Below are 14918 nucleotides of genomic sequence, written 5' to 3'. Positions count from 1 at the left end.
GATCCCATTGAGGTGATCCCATAGAAGGGACCCCATAAAGGGGGCACCATTGTAGTGACCCCATTGAAGGGACCCCAAAAAGGGGACCCCATTGAGGGGAACCCCAATATGGGGACCCCATAAAGGGGACCCCGTAGAAGGGGACCCCATTGTGGTGACCCCATAAAGGGGATCCCATAGAAGGGACCCCATAAAGGGGACCCCGTAGAAGGGAACCCCATTGTGGTGACCCCATAAAGGGGACTCCATTGAGGTGATCCCACTGAGGTGACCCCATTGGGGCGCCCCCATAACGATGTCCCCATTGTGGTGACCCCATTGCAGTGACCCCATTGAGGTGACCCTATTGTGGTGACCCCATTGAGGTCACCCCACTGAAGTGACCCCATTGAGGTGATCCCATTGACGTGACCCCATTGGGGTGACCCCATAAAGATGGCCCCATAAAGACGTCCCCATTGAGGTGACCCTATTGGGGTGACCCCATTGGGGTGTCCCCATAACGATGTCCCCATTGTGGTGACCCCATAAAGACATCCCCATTGCGGCGACCCCATAACGATGTCCCCATTGCAGTGACCCCATAACGATGTCCCACTGAATTGACCCCATTGGGGCGTCCCCATAAAGATGACCCCACTGAGGTGACCCCATTGAGGTGATCCCATTGGGGTGTCCCCATAACGATGTCCCCATTGTGGTGACCCCATAAAGACATCCCCATTGCGGCGACACCATAACGATGTCCCCATTGCAGTGACCCCATAACGATGTCCCCATAGTGGTGACCCCACTGAGGTGACCCCATTGAGGTGACCCCATAAAGATGGCCCCATAAAGACGTCCACATTGAGGTGGCCCCACTGAGGTGACCCTATTGGGGTGACCCCACTGAACTGACCCCATTGAGGTGACCCTTTAAAGATGTCCCTATTGAGGTGACCCCATTGTATTGACCCCATTAAGGTGACCCTATTGGGGTGACCCCATTGCAGCGACCCTATTGAGGTGACCCCACTGAGGTGACCCTATTGGAGTGACCCCATTGAGGTGACCCCATTGGGGCGTCCCCATAACGACGTTCCCATCGCAGTGACCCCATTGTGGTCACCCCATTGAAGTGACCCCATAACGATGTCCCCATTGCGGTGACCCCATTGAGGTGACCCCATTGGGGTGTCCCCATAAAGATGGCCCCATAAAGACGTCCCCATTGCAGTGACCCCATTGCAGTGACCCCATTGAAGTGACCCCATTGAGGCGATCCCATTGGGACGACCCCATAACGATGTCCCCATAGTGGTGACCCCATTGAGGTGACCCCATTGAGGTGACCCCATTGAAGTGACCCCATAACGATGTCCCCATTGTGGTGACCCCATTGAGGTGACCCCATAAAGATGTCCCCATAAAGACATCCCCATTGCGGCGACCCCATAACGATGTCCCCATAGTGGTGACCCCATTGAGGTGACCCCATTGAGGTGACCCCATTGAAGTGACCCCATAACGATGTCCCCATTGTGGTGACCCCATTGAGGTGACCCCATAACGATGTCCCCATTTAAGTGACCCCATAACGATGTCCCCACTGAGGTGACCCCATTGGAGTGACCCCATTGAGGTGACCCCATAAAGATGTCCCCATTGCGGCAACCCCATTGAGGTGACCCCATTGTGGTGACCCCATTGAGGTGACCCCATAACAACGTCCCCATTGTGGCGACCCCATTGAGGTGACCCCATAAAGATGTCCCCATTGAGGTGACCCCATTGCAGTGACCCCATTGAGGTGACCCCATTGAAGTGATCCCACTGAGGTGACCCCACTGAGGTGACCCCATAAAGTTGTCCCCATTGAGGTGACCCCATTGCAGTGACCCCACTGAAGTGACCCCATTGAGGTGACCCCATAAAGATGTCCCCATAGTGGTGACCCCATTGAGGTGACCCCACTGAACTGAACCCATTGGGGCGTCCCCATAAAGATGTCCCCATTGCAGTGACCCTATAGGGATGACCCCATTGCAGTGACCCCATTGTGGTGACCCCATTGGAGTGACCCCATTGGGGCGTCCCCCTAAAGATGTCCCTATTGGGGTGACCCCATTGAGGTGACCCCATTGAGGTGACCCCATTGAAGTGGCCCCATAACGATGTCCCCATTGCGGTGACCCCATTGAGGTGACCCCACAGAGGTGACCCCATTGAGGCAACCCCATTGTGGTGACCCCATAAAGATGTCCCTATTGTGGTGACCCCATAAAGACGTCCCCATTGCGGTGACCCCATTGAGGTGACCCCATTGAGGTGACCCCATTGGGGTGACCCCATAACGATGTCCCCATTGCAGTGACCCCATAAAGTTGTCCCCATTGCGGTGACCCCACTGAGGTGATCCCATAACGACGTCCCCATTGCGGTGACCCCATTGAGGTGACCCCACTGAGGTGACCCCATAAAGTTGTCCCCATTGCGGTGACCCCATTGAGGTGACCCCATTGAGGTGACCCCACAGAGGTGACCCCATAAGTCTGCCCCAAAAAGGGGGCATCCACCCAATAACAGTGTCCATCCACCCCATAGCAGTGTCCCCACCCCATAGCAACATCCCCACCCCATAGCCGTGTCCATCCACCCCATAGCAACATCCTCACCCCATAGCCGTGCCCCCACCCCATAGCAACATCCCCACCCCATAGTCGTGCCCCCACCCCATAGCCATGTCCATCCACCCCATAGCCGTGTCCATCCACCCCATAACAACATCCCCACCCCATAGCTGTGCCCCCACCCCATAGCCATGTCCATCCACCCCATAGCAACGTCCCCACCCCATAGCCGTATCCATCCACCCCATAACAGTGCCCCCACCCTATAACAGTGCCCCCACCCCATAGCATCACCCCCACCCCATAGCTGTGTCCATCCACCCCATAGCAACATCCCCACCCCACAGCAACACCCCCACCCCATAACAACATCCCCACCCCATAGCCATGTCCATCCACCCCATAGCCACATCCCCACCCCATAGCCATGTCCATCCACCCCATAGCCACATCCCCACCCCATAGCCATGTCCATCCACCCCATAGCAACACCCCCACCCCATAGCAACGTCCCCACCCCATAGCATCACCCCCGCCCCATAGCTGTGCCCCCACCCCATAGCAACATCCCCACCCCATAGCCATGTCCATCCACCCCATAGCCGTGTCCATCCACCCCATAGCCGTGCCTCTGCCCCACAGCCATTTCCATCCCATAGCTGTGTCCATCGACCCCATAGCAACGTCCCCAACCCCATAGCCATGCCCATTGACCCCATAGCAACGTCCCCACCCCATAGCCGTGTCCATCCACCCCATAGCAACATCCCCACCCCACAGCAACATCCCCACCCCATAGCCGTGTCCATCCACCCCATAGCCACATCCCCACCCCATAACAACATCCCCACCCCATAACAACATCCCCACCCTATAACAGTGTCCATCCACCCCATAACAGTGTCCCCACCCCATAGCCATGTCCATCGACCCCATAGCAACATCCCAACCCCATAGCCGTGCCCCCACCCCATAGCCATGTCCATCGACCCCATAGCAACATCGCCACCCCATAGCCATGTCCATCCACCCCATAACAGTGCCCCCACCCTATAACAGTGCCCCCACCCCATAGCATCACCCCCACCCCATAGCCGTGTCCATCCACCCCATAGCCACATCCCCACCCCATAACAACATCCCCACCCCATAACAACATCCCCACCCTATAACAGTGTCCATCCACCCCATAACAGTGTCCCCACCCCATAGCCATGTCCATCGACCCCATAGCAACATCCCAACCCCATAGCCGTGCCCCCACCCCATAGCTGTGTCCATCGACCCCATAGCAACATCGCCACCCCATAGCCATGTCCATCCACCCTATAACAGTGTCCCCACCCCATAGCCATGTCCATCGACCCCATAGCAACAGCCCAACCCCATAGCCGTGCCCCCACCCCATAGCCGTGTCCATCGACCCCATAGCAACATCCCCACCCCATAGCCACATCGTCACCCCATAGCCATGTCCATCCACCCTATAGCAGTGCCCCCACCCCATAGCAGTGCCCCCACCCCATAGCATCACCCCCGCCCCCCATCCGTGTCCATCCACCCCATAGCAACATCCCCACCCCATAGCCATGTCCATCCACCCCATAACCACATCGTCACCCCATAGCCATGTCCATCCACCCCATAGCAGTGCCCCCACCCCATAGCATCACCCCCGCCCCCCATCCGTGTCCATCCACCCCATCTCCGTGGCGTCCGTCTGTCCGTCCGTCCATCCCAATGGTGTCCGTCCGTCCGTCCATTGCAGTGCCGTCCGTCCATCCATCCCAATGGTGTCCGTCCGTCCGTCCGTCCATCACAGTGCCGTCCATCCGTCCCATTGCGGTGTCCGTCTGTCCATCCATCCATTGCAGTGCTGTCCGTCCATTGCAGTGCTGTCCATCTGTCCATCCATCCCAATGGTGTCCGTCTGTCTGTCCATCCCAATGACGTCCATCCATCCCAACGGTGTCCGTCCGTCCATCCATCCCAATGGTGTCCGTCTGTCCATCCATTGCAGTGCTGTCCGTCCCATTGCGGTGTCCGTCTGTCCGTCCATCCATCCCAATGGTGTCCGTCTGTCCGTCCATCACAGTGCTGTCCGTCCATCTCAATGGTGTCCGTCTGTCCGTCCATCCCAATGACGTCCATCCATCCCAATGGTGTCCGTCTGTCCGTCCGTCCATTGCAGTGCTGTCCGTTCATCCATCCCAATGATGTCCGTCTGTCCGTCCGTCCCAATGGTGTCCGTCTGTCCGTCCATCCCAATGGTGTCCGTCTGTCCGTCCGTCCATCCCAATGACGTCCATCCATCCCAATGGTGTCCGTCCGTCCGTCCATCACAGTGCTGTCCGTCCATCCATCCCAATGGTGTCCGTCTGTCCGTCCATCCCAATGACGTCCATTCATCCCAGTGATGTCTGTCCATCCATTCATTGCAGTGCTGTCCGTCTGTCCATCCCAATGGTGTCCATCTGTCTGTCCATCACAGTGCTGTCTGTCCATCCCAATGGTGTCCGTCTGTCCGTCCATCCATTGCAGTGCTGTCCATCCATCCATCCCAATGGTGTCCGTCCGTCCGTCCATCCCAATGACGTCCATCCATCCCAATGGTGTCCGTCCGTCCGTCCATCACAGTGCTGTCCGTCCGTCCATCCCAATGGTGTCCGTCCGTCCGTCCATCCCAATGACGTCCATCCATCCCAATGATGTCCGTCTGTCCGTCCATTGCAGTGCTGTCCCTCCATCCATCCCATTGCGGTGTCCATCTGTCCGTCCATCCCAATGGTGTCCGTCCGTCCTTCCGTCCATCACAGTGCCGTCCCTCCGTCCCACTGCGGTGTCCGTCTGTCCGTCCATCCATCCCAATGGTGTCCGTCTGTCCGTCCATCACAGTGCTGTCCGTCCATCCCAATGGTGTCCGTCTGTCTGTCCGTCCATTGCAGTGCTGTCCGTCCATCCATCCCAATGATGTCCGTCTGTCCGTCCGTCCCAATGGTGTCCGTCCGTCCGTCCATCCCAATGACGTCCATTCATCCCAATGATGTCCGTCTGTCCATCCATCGCAGTGCTGTCTGTCTGTCCACTGCAGTGCTGTCCATCCGTCCATCCCAATGGTGTCCGTCCGTCCGTCCATCCCAATGACGTCCATCCATCCCAATGGTGTCCGTCCGTCCGTCCATCACAGTGCTGTCCATCCATCCATCCCAATGGTGTCCGTCTGTCCGTCCATCCCAATGACGTCCATTCATCCCAATGATGTCTGTCCATCCATTCATTGCAGTGCTGTCCGTCCGTCCATCCCAATGGTGTCCGTCTGTCCATCCATCCCAATGACGTCCGTCCATCTCAATGGTGTCCGTCTGTCCGTCCATTGCAGTGCTGTCCGTCCATCCATCCCAATGGTGTCCGTCCGTCCGTCTGTCCATCACAGTGCCGTCCATCCATCCATCCCATTGCGGTGTCCGTCTGTCCGTCCATTGCAGTGCTGTCCGTCCGTCCATCCCAATGACGTCCATCCATCCCAATGGTGTCCGTCCGTCCGTCTGTCCATCACAGTGCCGTCCATCCATCCATCCCAATGGTGTCCGTCCGTCCGTCCATCCCAATGACGTCCATCCATCCCAATGATGTCCGTCTGTCCGTCCATTGCAGTGCTGTCCGTCCATCCATCCCATTGCGGTGTCCATCTGTCCGTCCATCCCAATGGTGTCCGTCCGTCCTTCCGTCCATCGCAGTGCCGTCCCTCCGTCCCACTGCGGTGTCCGTCTGTCCGTCCATCCATCTCAATGTCTGTCCATCCATCCCAGTGATGTCCGTCCATCCGTCCATTGCAGTGCTGTCCGTCCATCCATCCCAATGGTGTCCGTCTGTCCGTCCATCCATTGCAGTGCTGTCCATCCATCCATCCCATTGCGGTGTCCGTCTGTCCGTCCGTCCCAATGATGTCCGTCCATCCAAATGGTGTCCGTCCATCCATCCCAATGGTGTCCGTCTGTCCGTCCATCACAGTGCTGTCTGTCCATCCCAATGGTGTCCGTCTGTCCGTCCATCCATTGCAGTGCTGTCCGTCCGTCCATCCCAATGGTGTCCGTCTGTCCGTCCATTGCAGTGCTGTCCGTCCGTCCATCCCAATGACGTCCATTCATCCCAATGGTGTCCGTCCGTCCGTCTGTCCATCACAGTGCCGTCCATCCATCCATCCCAATGGTGTCCGTCCGTCCGTCCATCCCAATGACGTCCATTCATCCCAATGATGTCTGTCCGTCCATCCATTGCAGTGCCGTCCATCCATCCATCCCAATGGTGTCCGCCTGTCTGTCCGTCACAGTGCTGTCCGTCCATCCCAATGCTGTCCGTCTGCCCATCCATCCCAGTGATGTCCGTCCGTCCGTCCATTGCAGTGCTGTCCGTCCGTCCATCCCAATGCTGTCCGTCCGTCCATCCATCCCAATGATGTCTGTCTGTCCGTCCATTGCAGTGCTGTCCGTCCGTCCATTGCAGTGCTGTCCGTCCGTCCATCCCAATGGTGTCCGTCTGTCCGTCCGTCCCATCCCATCCCCCCACCTCTCCAATGCTGGAAGAGGCGATGCGGAGGAGGAAGAAGAGGGTTTGGGGGGGGGGGGGGGGCAATAAAGGGGGGGTGGGGGGGCAATAAGGGGGGGGTCAATAAAGGGGGGGGTGGGGGTCAATAAGGGGGTGGGGGGGCAATAAGGGGGGGGTCAATAAGGGGGGGGTCAATAAGGGGGAAGGGGGGTCATTAAAGGGGGGGGTTCAATAAAGGGGGGGTGGGGGGCAATAAGGGGGGGAGATCAGTAAGGGGGGGTCAATAAGGGGGGAGGGGGTCAATAAGGGGCGGTGGGGGGGCAATAAGGGGGGGTGGGGGGGCAATAAGGGGGGTGGGGGGCAATAAGGGGGGAGGGGGTCAATAAGGGGGGTCAATAAAGGGGGGGTGGGGGATCAATAATGGGGGTGGGGGGGGCAATAAGGGGGGGGTCAATAAGGGGGGGGCAATAAGGGGGGGGGGCAATAAGGGGGGGGTCAATAAGGGGGTGGGGGGGCAATAAAGGGGGGGTGGGGGGTCAATAAGGGGGGGTCAATAAAGGGGGGGTGGGGGGTCAATAAGGGGGGGTCAATAAGGGGGGATGGGGGGTCAATAATGGGGGTGGGGGGGCAATAAGGGGGGGGTCAATAAGGGGGGGTCAATAAGGGGGGGGTGGGGGGGCAATAAGGGGGGGGTCGATAAGGGGGGTGGGGGTCAATAAGGGAGGGGGCAATAAGGGGGGGTCAATAAGGGGGGGGTGGGGGGGCAATAAGTGGGGGGGTCAATAAGGGGGGAGGGGGTCAATAAGGGGGGGGTCAATAAACGGGGGGGTCAATAAGGGGGTTGGGGGGTCAATAAGGGGGGTGGCGGTCAATAAGGGGGGGGGGGACGGTCTGCACCCCCATCTTCCTTCTTTTTGGGGGGGGGGGGTTTGGGGGTGGGGGGGGTCAGTCCGCACCCCCATCTTCCTTCTTTTTGGGGGGTCCATAAGGGGCGGGGTCAATAAGGGGGTGGGGGGGGGGGCATTAAGGGGGAGGGGGGGGGGGCGGTCCGCACCCCCATCTTCCTTCTTTTTGGAGGGGGGGGGGATGTGGGGTGGGGGGGGGGATGGTCTGCTTCTTCTTTTGGGGGGGGGGGATGTTCTGCACCCCCATCTTCCTTCTTTTTGGGGGGGGGGGGATGTGGGGTGGGAGGGGGTGGTCTGCTTCTTCTTTTGGGGGGGGGGGGGATGTTCTGCACCCCCATCTTCCTTCTTTTTGGGGGGTCCATAAGGGGGGGGGGGTGCAGTCCACACCCCCATCTTCCTTCTTTTTTTTGGGGGGGGGGTTTCTTTGGGGGGGGGTCAGTCCACACCCCCATCTTCTGTCTTTTTGGGGGGGGGGGGGCGGTCTGCACCCCCATCTTTTGTCTTTTGGGGGGGGGTCTGCAGCCCCATCTTCCTTCTTTTTGGGGGGGTCACTAAGGGGGGGTGGGGGGCCCATAAGGGGAGGGGGGTCATTAAGGGGGGGGTGGGGGGTCAATAAGGGGGGGGGGGGATGGTTCATACCCCCATCTTCCTTCTTTCTGGGGGGGAGGGGGGGTCTTTTGGGGGGGGGGGGGCAGTCCACACGCCCATCTTCTTCTTTTTGGGGGTCCATAAGGGGGGGGGGGGGGATGGAGTGCACCCCCATCTTCCTTCTTTTTGGGGGGGGGTTTGGGGGTGGGGGGGGTCAGTCCATACCCCCATCTTCCTTCTTTTTGGGGGGGGGGGGGTTTCTCTGGGGGGGGGGTCAATAAGTGGGGGGGGATGTTCTGCACCCCCATCTTCCTTCTTTTTGGGGGGTCCATAAGGGGGGGTGGGGGGGGCCAATAAGGGGGGGGGGGGTCAGTCCACATCCCCATCTTCTGTCTTTTGGGGTGGGGGGGGGGGTCAGTCCACACCCCCATCTTCCTTCTTTATGGGTGTCAATAAGGGGGGGGAGGGGATGTTCTGCACCCCCATCTTCCTTCTATTGGGGGGGGGGGGTCAGTCCACACCCCCATCTTCTGCCTTTTGGGGGGGGGGGTCCATAAGGGGGGGGGGGGGGATGGTCCGCAGCCCCATCTTCTGTCTTTTTTGGGGGGGGGGGAGGGTGTTTTGGGGGGGGATGCTCAGTCCACACCCCCATCTTCCTTCTTTTTGGGGGGTCCATAAGGGGGGGTGGGGGGGGTCTTTTGGGGGGGGTCAGTCCACACCCCCATCTTCTGTCTTTTGGGGGGGTCAATAAGGGGGGGGGGGGATGGTTCATACCCCCATCTTCCTTCTTTTTGGGGGGGGATGGGGTCAATAAGGGGGGGGGGGTCAATAAGGGGGGGGGTCAGTCCACACCCCCATCTTCCTTCTTTATGGGGGTCAATAAGGGGGGGGAGGGGATGTTCTGCACCCCCATCTTCCTTCTATTGAGGGGGGGGGGGTCAGTCCATACCCCATCTTCTGTCTTTTGGGGGGGTCCATAAGGGGGGGTGGGGGGGGCCAATAAGGGGGGGGGGGGTCAGTCCGCACCCCCATCTTCCTTCTTTTTTGGGGGTCCATAAGGGGGGGGGTCAGTCCACACCCCCATCTTCTGTCTTTTTGGGGGGGGAGGATGTTCTGCACCCCCATCTTCTGTCTTTTGGGGGGTCCATAAGGGGGGGTGGGGGGGGCCAATAAGGGGGGGGGGGTCAGTCCACACCCCCATCTTCCTTCTTTATGGGGGGGGGATGCTCAGTCCGCACCCCCATCTTCCTTCTTTTTTTGGGAGGGGGGGTCTTTTGGGGGGGGGGGTCAGTCCATACCCCCATCTTCTGTCTTTTGGGGGGGGGGTCCATCAGGGGGGGGGAGGGGATGTTCTGCACCCCCATCTTCCTTCTTTTTTTTGGGGGGGGGGGGGGGGTCAATAAGGGGGGGGGGATGGTCCGCAGCCCCATCTTCCTTCTTTCTGGGGGGTCCATAAGGGGGGGTGGGGGGGGGGTCTTTGGGGGCGGGGGTCAGTCCACACCCCCATCTTCTGTCTTTTGGGGGGGGGGGTCAATAAGGGGGGGGGGAATGTTCTGCACCCCCATCTTCTGTCTTTTGGGGGGGTCCATAAGGGGGATGGGGGTCAATAAGGGGGTGGGGGGGGGCAGTCCACACCCCCATCTTCCTTCTTTATGGGGGGTCCATAAGGGGGGGTGGGGGGGGGTCCTTTGGGGGGGGGGGGGGTCAGTCCACACCCCCATCTTCTGTCATTTTGGGGGGGGGGTGGTCAGTCCACACCCCCATCTTTCTTCTTTTTGGGGGGTCCATAAGGGGGTGTGGGGGGGGTCTTTTGGGGGGAGTCAGTTCACACCCCCATCTTCCTTCTTTTTGGGGGGTCCATAAGGGGGGGTGGGGGGGGTCTTTTGGGGAGGGTCAGTCCACACCCCCATCTTCCTTCTTTATGGGGGGGGGGGTGTTTTGGGGTGGGGGGGGGTCAGTCCATACCCCCATCTTCTGTCTTTTTTGGGGTGTGGGTGGGGTCAAGAAGGGGGGGGATGCTCAGTCCACACCCCCATCTTCCTTCTTTTTTTGGGGGGGGGGGGTCTTTTGGGGGGGGGTCAGTCCGCACCCCCATCTTCCTTCTTTTTGGGGGGTCAATAAGGGGGGTTGGGGCGGTCTGCAGCCCCATCTTCTGTCTTTTGGGGGGGGGGGGGGGTCAGTCCACACCCCCATCTTCCTTCTTTTTGGGGGGTCCATAAGGGGGGGGAGGGGATGTTCTGCACCCCCATCTTCCTTCTATTGGGGGGGGGGGTCAGTCCACACCCCCATCTTCTGTCTTTTGGGGGGGGGTCCATAAGGGGGGGGGGGGGGGGGATGGTCTGCACCCCCATCTTCTGTCTTTTTGGGGAGGGGGGGGGGGTCTTTTGGGGGGCGGGGGTCAGTCCACACCCCCATCTTCTGTCTTTTGGGGGGGTCCATAAGGGGGGGTGGGGGGGGTCTTTTGGGGGGGGGATCAGTCCACACCCCCATCTTCCTTCTTTTTGGGGGGGGGGGAAGGGTGTTTTGGGGGGGGGGGGGGGGGGGGTCAGTCCGCACCCCCATCTTCCTTCTTTTTGGGGGGTCCATAAGGGGGTGTGGGGGGGGTCTTTTGGGGGGGGGGGTCAGTCCATACCCCCATCTTCCTTCTTTTTGGGGGGGGGGGGGGTCTTTTGGGGGGGGGGGTCAGTCCGCACCCCCATCTTCCTTCTTTATGGGGGGGGGGGGGGGGATGTTCTGCACCTCCATCTTCTGTCTTTTGGGGGGGTCCATAAGGGGGGGTGGGGGGGGTCTTTTGGGGGGGGGGGTCAGTCCACACCCCCATCTTCCTTCTTTTTAGGGGGGGGGGAAGGGTGTTTTGGGGGGGGGGGGGTCAGTCCACACCCCCATCTTCCTTCTTTTTGGGGGGTCCATAAGGGGGTGTGGGGGGGGTCTTTTGGCGGGGGGGTCAGTCCACACCCCCATCTTCCTTCTTTATGGGGGGGGGGGATCAAGAAGGGGTGGGGGGGGCAGTCCACACCCCCATCTTCCTTCTTTATGGGGGGTCCATAAGGGGGGGTGGGGGGGGCCAATAAGGGGGGGGGGGGTCAGTCCGCACCCCCATCTTCCTTCTTTTTGGGGGTCCATAAGCGGGGGGGGTCAGTCCACACCCCCATCTTCCTTCTTTTTGGGGGGTCCATAAGGGGGTGTGGGGGGGGTCTTTTGGGGGGGGATGCTCAGTCCACACCCCCATCTTCCTTCTTTTTGGGGGGGGGGGGGTGTTTTGGGGTGGGGGGGGTCAGTCCACACCCCCATCTTCCTTCTTTATGGGGGGGGGGGTGTTTTGGGGTGGGGGGGTCAGTCCATACCCCCATCTTCTGTCTTTTGGGGGGGTCCATAAGGGGGGGTGGGGGGGGTCTTTTGGGGGGGGGGGTCAGTCCACACCCCCATCTTCCTTCTTTATGGGGGGGGGGGGGTGTTTTGGGGTGGGGGGGGTCAGTCCACACCCCCATCTTTCTTCTTTTTGGGGGGTCCATAAGGGGGTGTGGGGGGGGTCTTTTGGGGGGGTCAGTCCACACCCCCATCTTCCTTCTTTTTGGGGGGTCCATAAGGGGGAGTGGGGGGGGTCTTTTGAGGGGGGTCAGTCCACACCCCCATCTTCCTTCTATTGGGGGGGGGGGGGGGTCAGTCCACACCCCCATCTTCCTTCTTTTTGGGGGGTCCATAAGGGGGGGTGGGGGGGGTCTTTTGGAGGGGGGGTCAGTCCACACCCCCATCTTCCTTCTTTTTGGGGGGTCCATAAGGGGGGGTGGGGGGGGGTCTTTTGGGGGGGGGGGTCAGTCCACACCCCCATCTTCCTTCTTTTTGGGGGGTCCATAAGGGGGGGGAGGGGATGTTCTGCACCCCCATCTTCTGTCTTTTGGGGGGTCCATAAGGGGGTGTGGGGGGGGTCTTTTGGGGGGGGGGGTCAGTCCACACCCCCATCTTCCTTCTTTATGGGGGGGGGGGGTCAGTTCATACCCCCATCTTCCTTCTTTTTGGGGGGTCCATAAGGGGGGGTGGGGGGGTCTTTTGGGGGGGGGGGGTCAGTCCATACCCCCATCTTCTGTCTTTTTGGGGGGGGGGGGGGGGGTCAAGAAGGGGGGGGATGCTCAGTCCACACCCCCATCTTCCTTCTTTTTGGGGGGGGGGGGTTGTTTTGGGGTGGGGGGGTCAGTCCACACCCCCATCTTCCTTCTTTATGGGGGGTCCATAAGGGGGTGTGGGGGGGTCTTTTGGGGGGGGGGGGGTCAGTCCGCACCCCCATCTTCCTTCTTTATGGGGGGGGGGGGGTCAGTTCATACCCCCATCTTCCTTCTTTTTGGGGGGTCCATAAGGGGGGGTGGGGGGGGTCTTTTGGGGGGGGGGGGGTCAGTCCATACCCCCATCTTCTGTCTTTTTGGGGGGGGGGGGGGGGTCAAGAAGGGGGGGGATGCTCAGTCCACACCCCCATCTTCCTTCTTTTTGGGGGGGGGGGTTGTTTTGGGGTGGGGGGGGGTCAGTCCACACCCCCATCTTCCTTCTTTATGGGGGGTCCATAAGGGGGTGTGGGGGGGGTCTTTTGGGGGGGGGGGGTCAGTCCGCACCCCCATCTTCCTTCTTTATGGGGGGGGGGGGTGTTTTGGGGTGGGGGGGGTCAGTCCACACCCCCATCTTCCTTCTTTTTGGGGGGTCCATAAGGGGGGGTGGGGGGGGCCAATAAGGGGGGGGGGGGTCAGTCCGCACCCCCATCTTCCTTCTTTTTGGGGGTCCATAAGCGGGGGGGGTCAGTCCACACCCCCATCTTCCTTCTTTATGGGGGGGGGTGTGTGTGTGTGTTTTGGGGGGGTGCCGCCCGGCCGTCAGATCTGCGTCTCCTGCACGTTCTCCTTGGAGGGGCTCTTGAAGAGGAGCGGTTCGTGGGCGGAGTTGAGGAGCGGATTCTTCCCGCAGCCCAACGCCGCCCCACCGCCGCCTCCGCCTCCGCCGCCGCTATTCCCGTAATGAGCCGCGAAGGCGGCGTAGCGATCCACGTGATCCCTCTCCAACGCCGGCAGCGCCAAACGGCTGTCCCCGATGGGACCCCCGATGGGACCCCGACCCCCCCCCACCCCCCCCCAACTCGTCCTCCACGTTCACGATCTCCACCGCCCTGGCGCCCCCCCCCCCCCCCCCACCCCCACCCCTCTGCTTGTGCCTCTGGTGCTGCTTCCTCAGCTTGTAGAACGCCACCAGCATCACCGCCGCCATGAAGGTGATGGCCACGAAGCAGCCGATGATGATCTTCGTCGTCTTCAACACGTCGTCCAAGTCTTGCAACCCACCCCCCCCCCCCGACACCCCCACCTATACCCCCCCCTATACCCCCCCCGGCCGCCGCAGCCGTTATAGGGACGGTATATGGTCTTCCGGTGGCGCGCGTGGCCGGCGCTGCTGTAGACGCCCCGGCGGGCAATGCATCCCAACCCACGGTGGGCAGAGGGGCCGTTTGCACGCTCGCATCATCCCCCCCCCCCCCCACCCCCTCCTCCTCCTCCATCCGTGGTCTCCACGGTGACGGTGGTGAAATAGGTGTACCCCGTGGCTGCTGCTGCAGCTGCTGCGGCTGCGGCTGCGGCTGCAGCGGCTGCAGCGTCGGCGGCGGAGACGTTGAGCGTAGCCGAAGCCGTGGTGTTGCCGGCGGCGTTGGTGACCATGCACGTGTACTGCCCCGTGTCTTGCACGGTGACGTTGGTGAAGTTGAGGGTGCCGTCGTGCAGCACCGAGATCCGCACCCGGTACGAACCGTGAGTCATCAACGTCCCGTTGGGGGTCAACCAATTCACCGACGTCATGGCCGTCCCCGTGCGGCACTTCAGCTCCGCCGCCATCCCTTCGGTCACGTTGAGGTCGGCGGGGGGTTCCACGATCACCGGGGCGTAGCAAGTGAAGTGGGTGGGCTCCAGCTCCCCCAAATACCTCCCCCTCAAAGCGGGGGGCGCGTGGCAGCGGGCGCAGCAGCTGGTGTTGCTGGGCACCGTCTCCCTGAGCCACCAGGCCAACCAGAGGACGTCGCAGTCGCACCTCCAGGGGTTGTGGTGGAGGTGGACCCTCTCGAGGCGGTGCAGGGGGGCGAAGAGGTCGTGGGGCAGAGAGCTGAGCTCGTTGTGGGCCAAGTTGAGCTCTTCCAGGGCTTTGAGGTCGTCGAAGGCGTTGCGTTCCACGGCGGCCACGCGGGCGTGCATGAGCCAAAGCTTCCTCAAGCTGCTCAAGCCTTGGAAGGAACCCGGCCTCA

At 60.9% G+C, this 14918-nt stretch overlaps 2 protein-coding genes across 3 annotated transcripts in view; both read right to left on the bottom strand.

The window, feature by feature from the left end:
• Positions 1–618: 618 nt before the first annotated feature.
• On the bottom strand, positions 619–2222 carry LOC121108856. Of its 2 annotated transcripts, none has more exons than XM_040657014.1 (2): positions 1532–2222; positions 619–1447 (listed from the first exon to the last, which is right to left on the bottom strand). In XM_040657014.1, exons 1-2 carry the CDS (start codon positions 2220–2222, stop codon positions 1029–1031), a joined length of 1110 nt encoding a protein of 369 aa, XP_040512948.1. In that variant the 3' UTR covers positions 619–1028. The 2 variants fall into 2 exon arrangements, with proteins under 2 accessions (XP_040512948.1, XP_040512949.1); XM_040657015.1 differs by having other exon boundaries at positions 619–1391; positions 1546–2222.
• Positions 2223–13407: 11185 nt separating this feature from the next.
• Positions 13408–14918, bottom strand: part of LOC121108858 (leucine-rich repeat-containing protein 4B-like) — an 8486-nt gene continuing 6975 nt past the window's right edge. The window contains 4 exon segments of the mRNA XM_040657017.2: positions 13408–13762; positions 13764–13990; positions 14025–14186; positions 14188–14914. Of these exon segments, the coding sequence (XP_040512951.1) occupies positions 13507–13762; positions 13764–13990; positions 14025–14186; positions 14188–14914 (1372 nt within the window). The 3' untranslated portion in view covers positions 13408–13506.

This window comes from Gallus gallus, unplaced genomic scaffold (genome assembly GCF_016699485.2).
Source record: "Gallus gallus isolate bGalGal1 unplaced genomic scaffold, bGalGal1.mat.broiler.GRCg7b scaffold_43, whole genome shotgun sequence".
NCBI classification, from domain to species: Eukaryota; Metazoa; Chordata; class Aves; order Galliformes; family Phasianidae; genus Gallus; species Gallus gallus.
The sequence above is the reverse complement of the archived record's forward strand: the minus strand, read 5'-3'. Positions and strand labels throughout refer to the sequence as shown.

What these genes read in the sequence shown, in the direction of transcription:
- LOC121108856 (XM_040657014.1), bottom strand. Translation starts at nt 2,222, where the DNA reads ATGGGGTTGCCTCAATGGGGTCACCTCTGTGGGGTCACCTCAATGGGG. An exon ending in TATGGGGTCACCTCAATGGG is followed by an intron (nt 1,448 to 1,531) that starts GTCACCACAATG and finishes CACCACTATGGG; the next exon opens with GACATCGTTATGGGGTCGCC.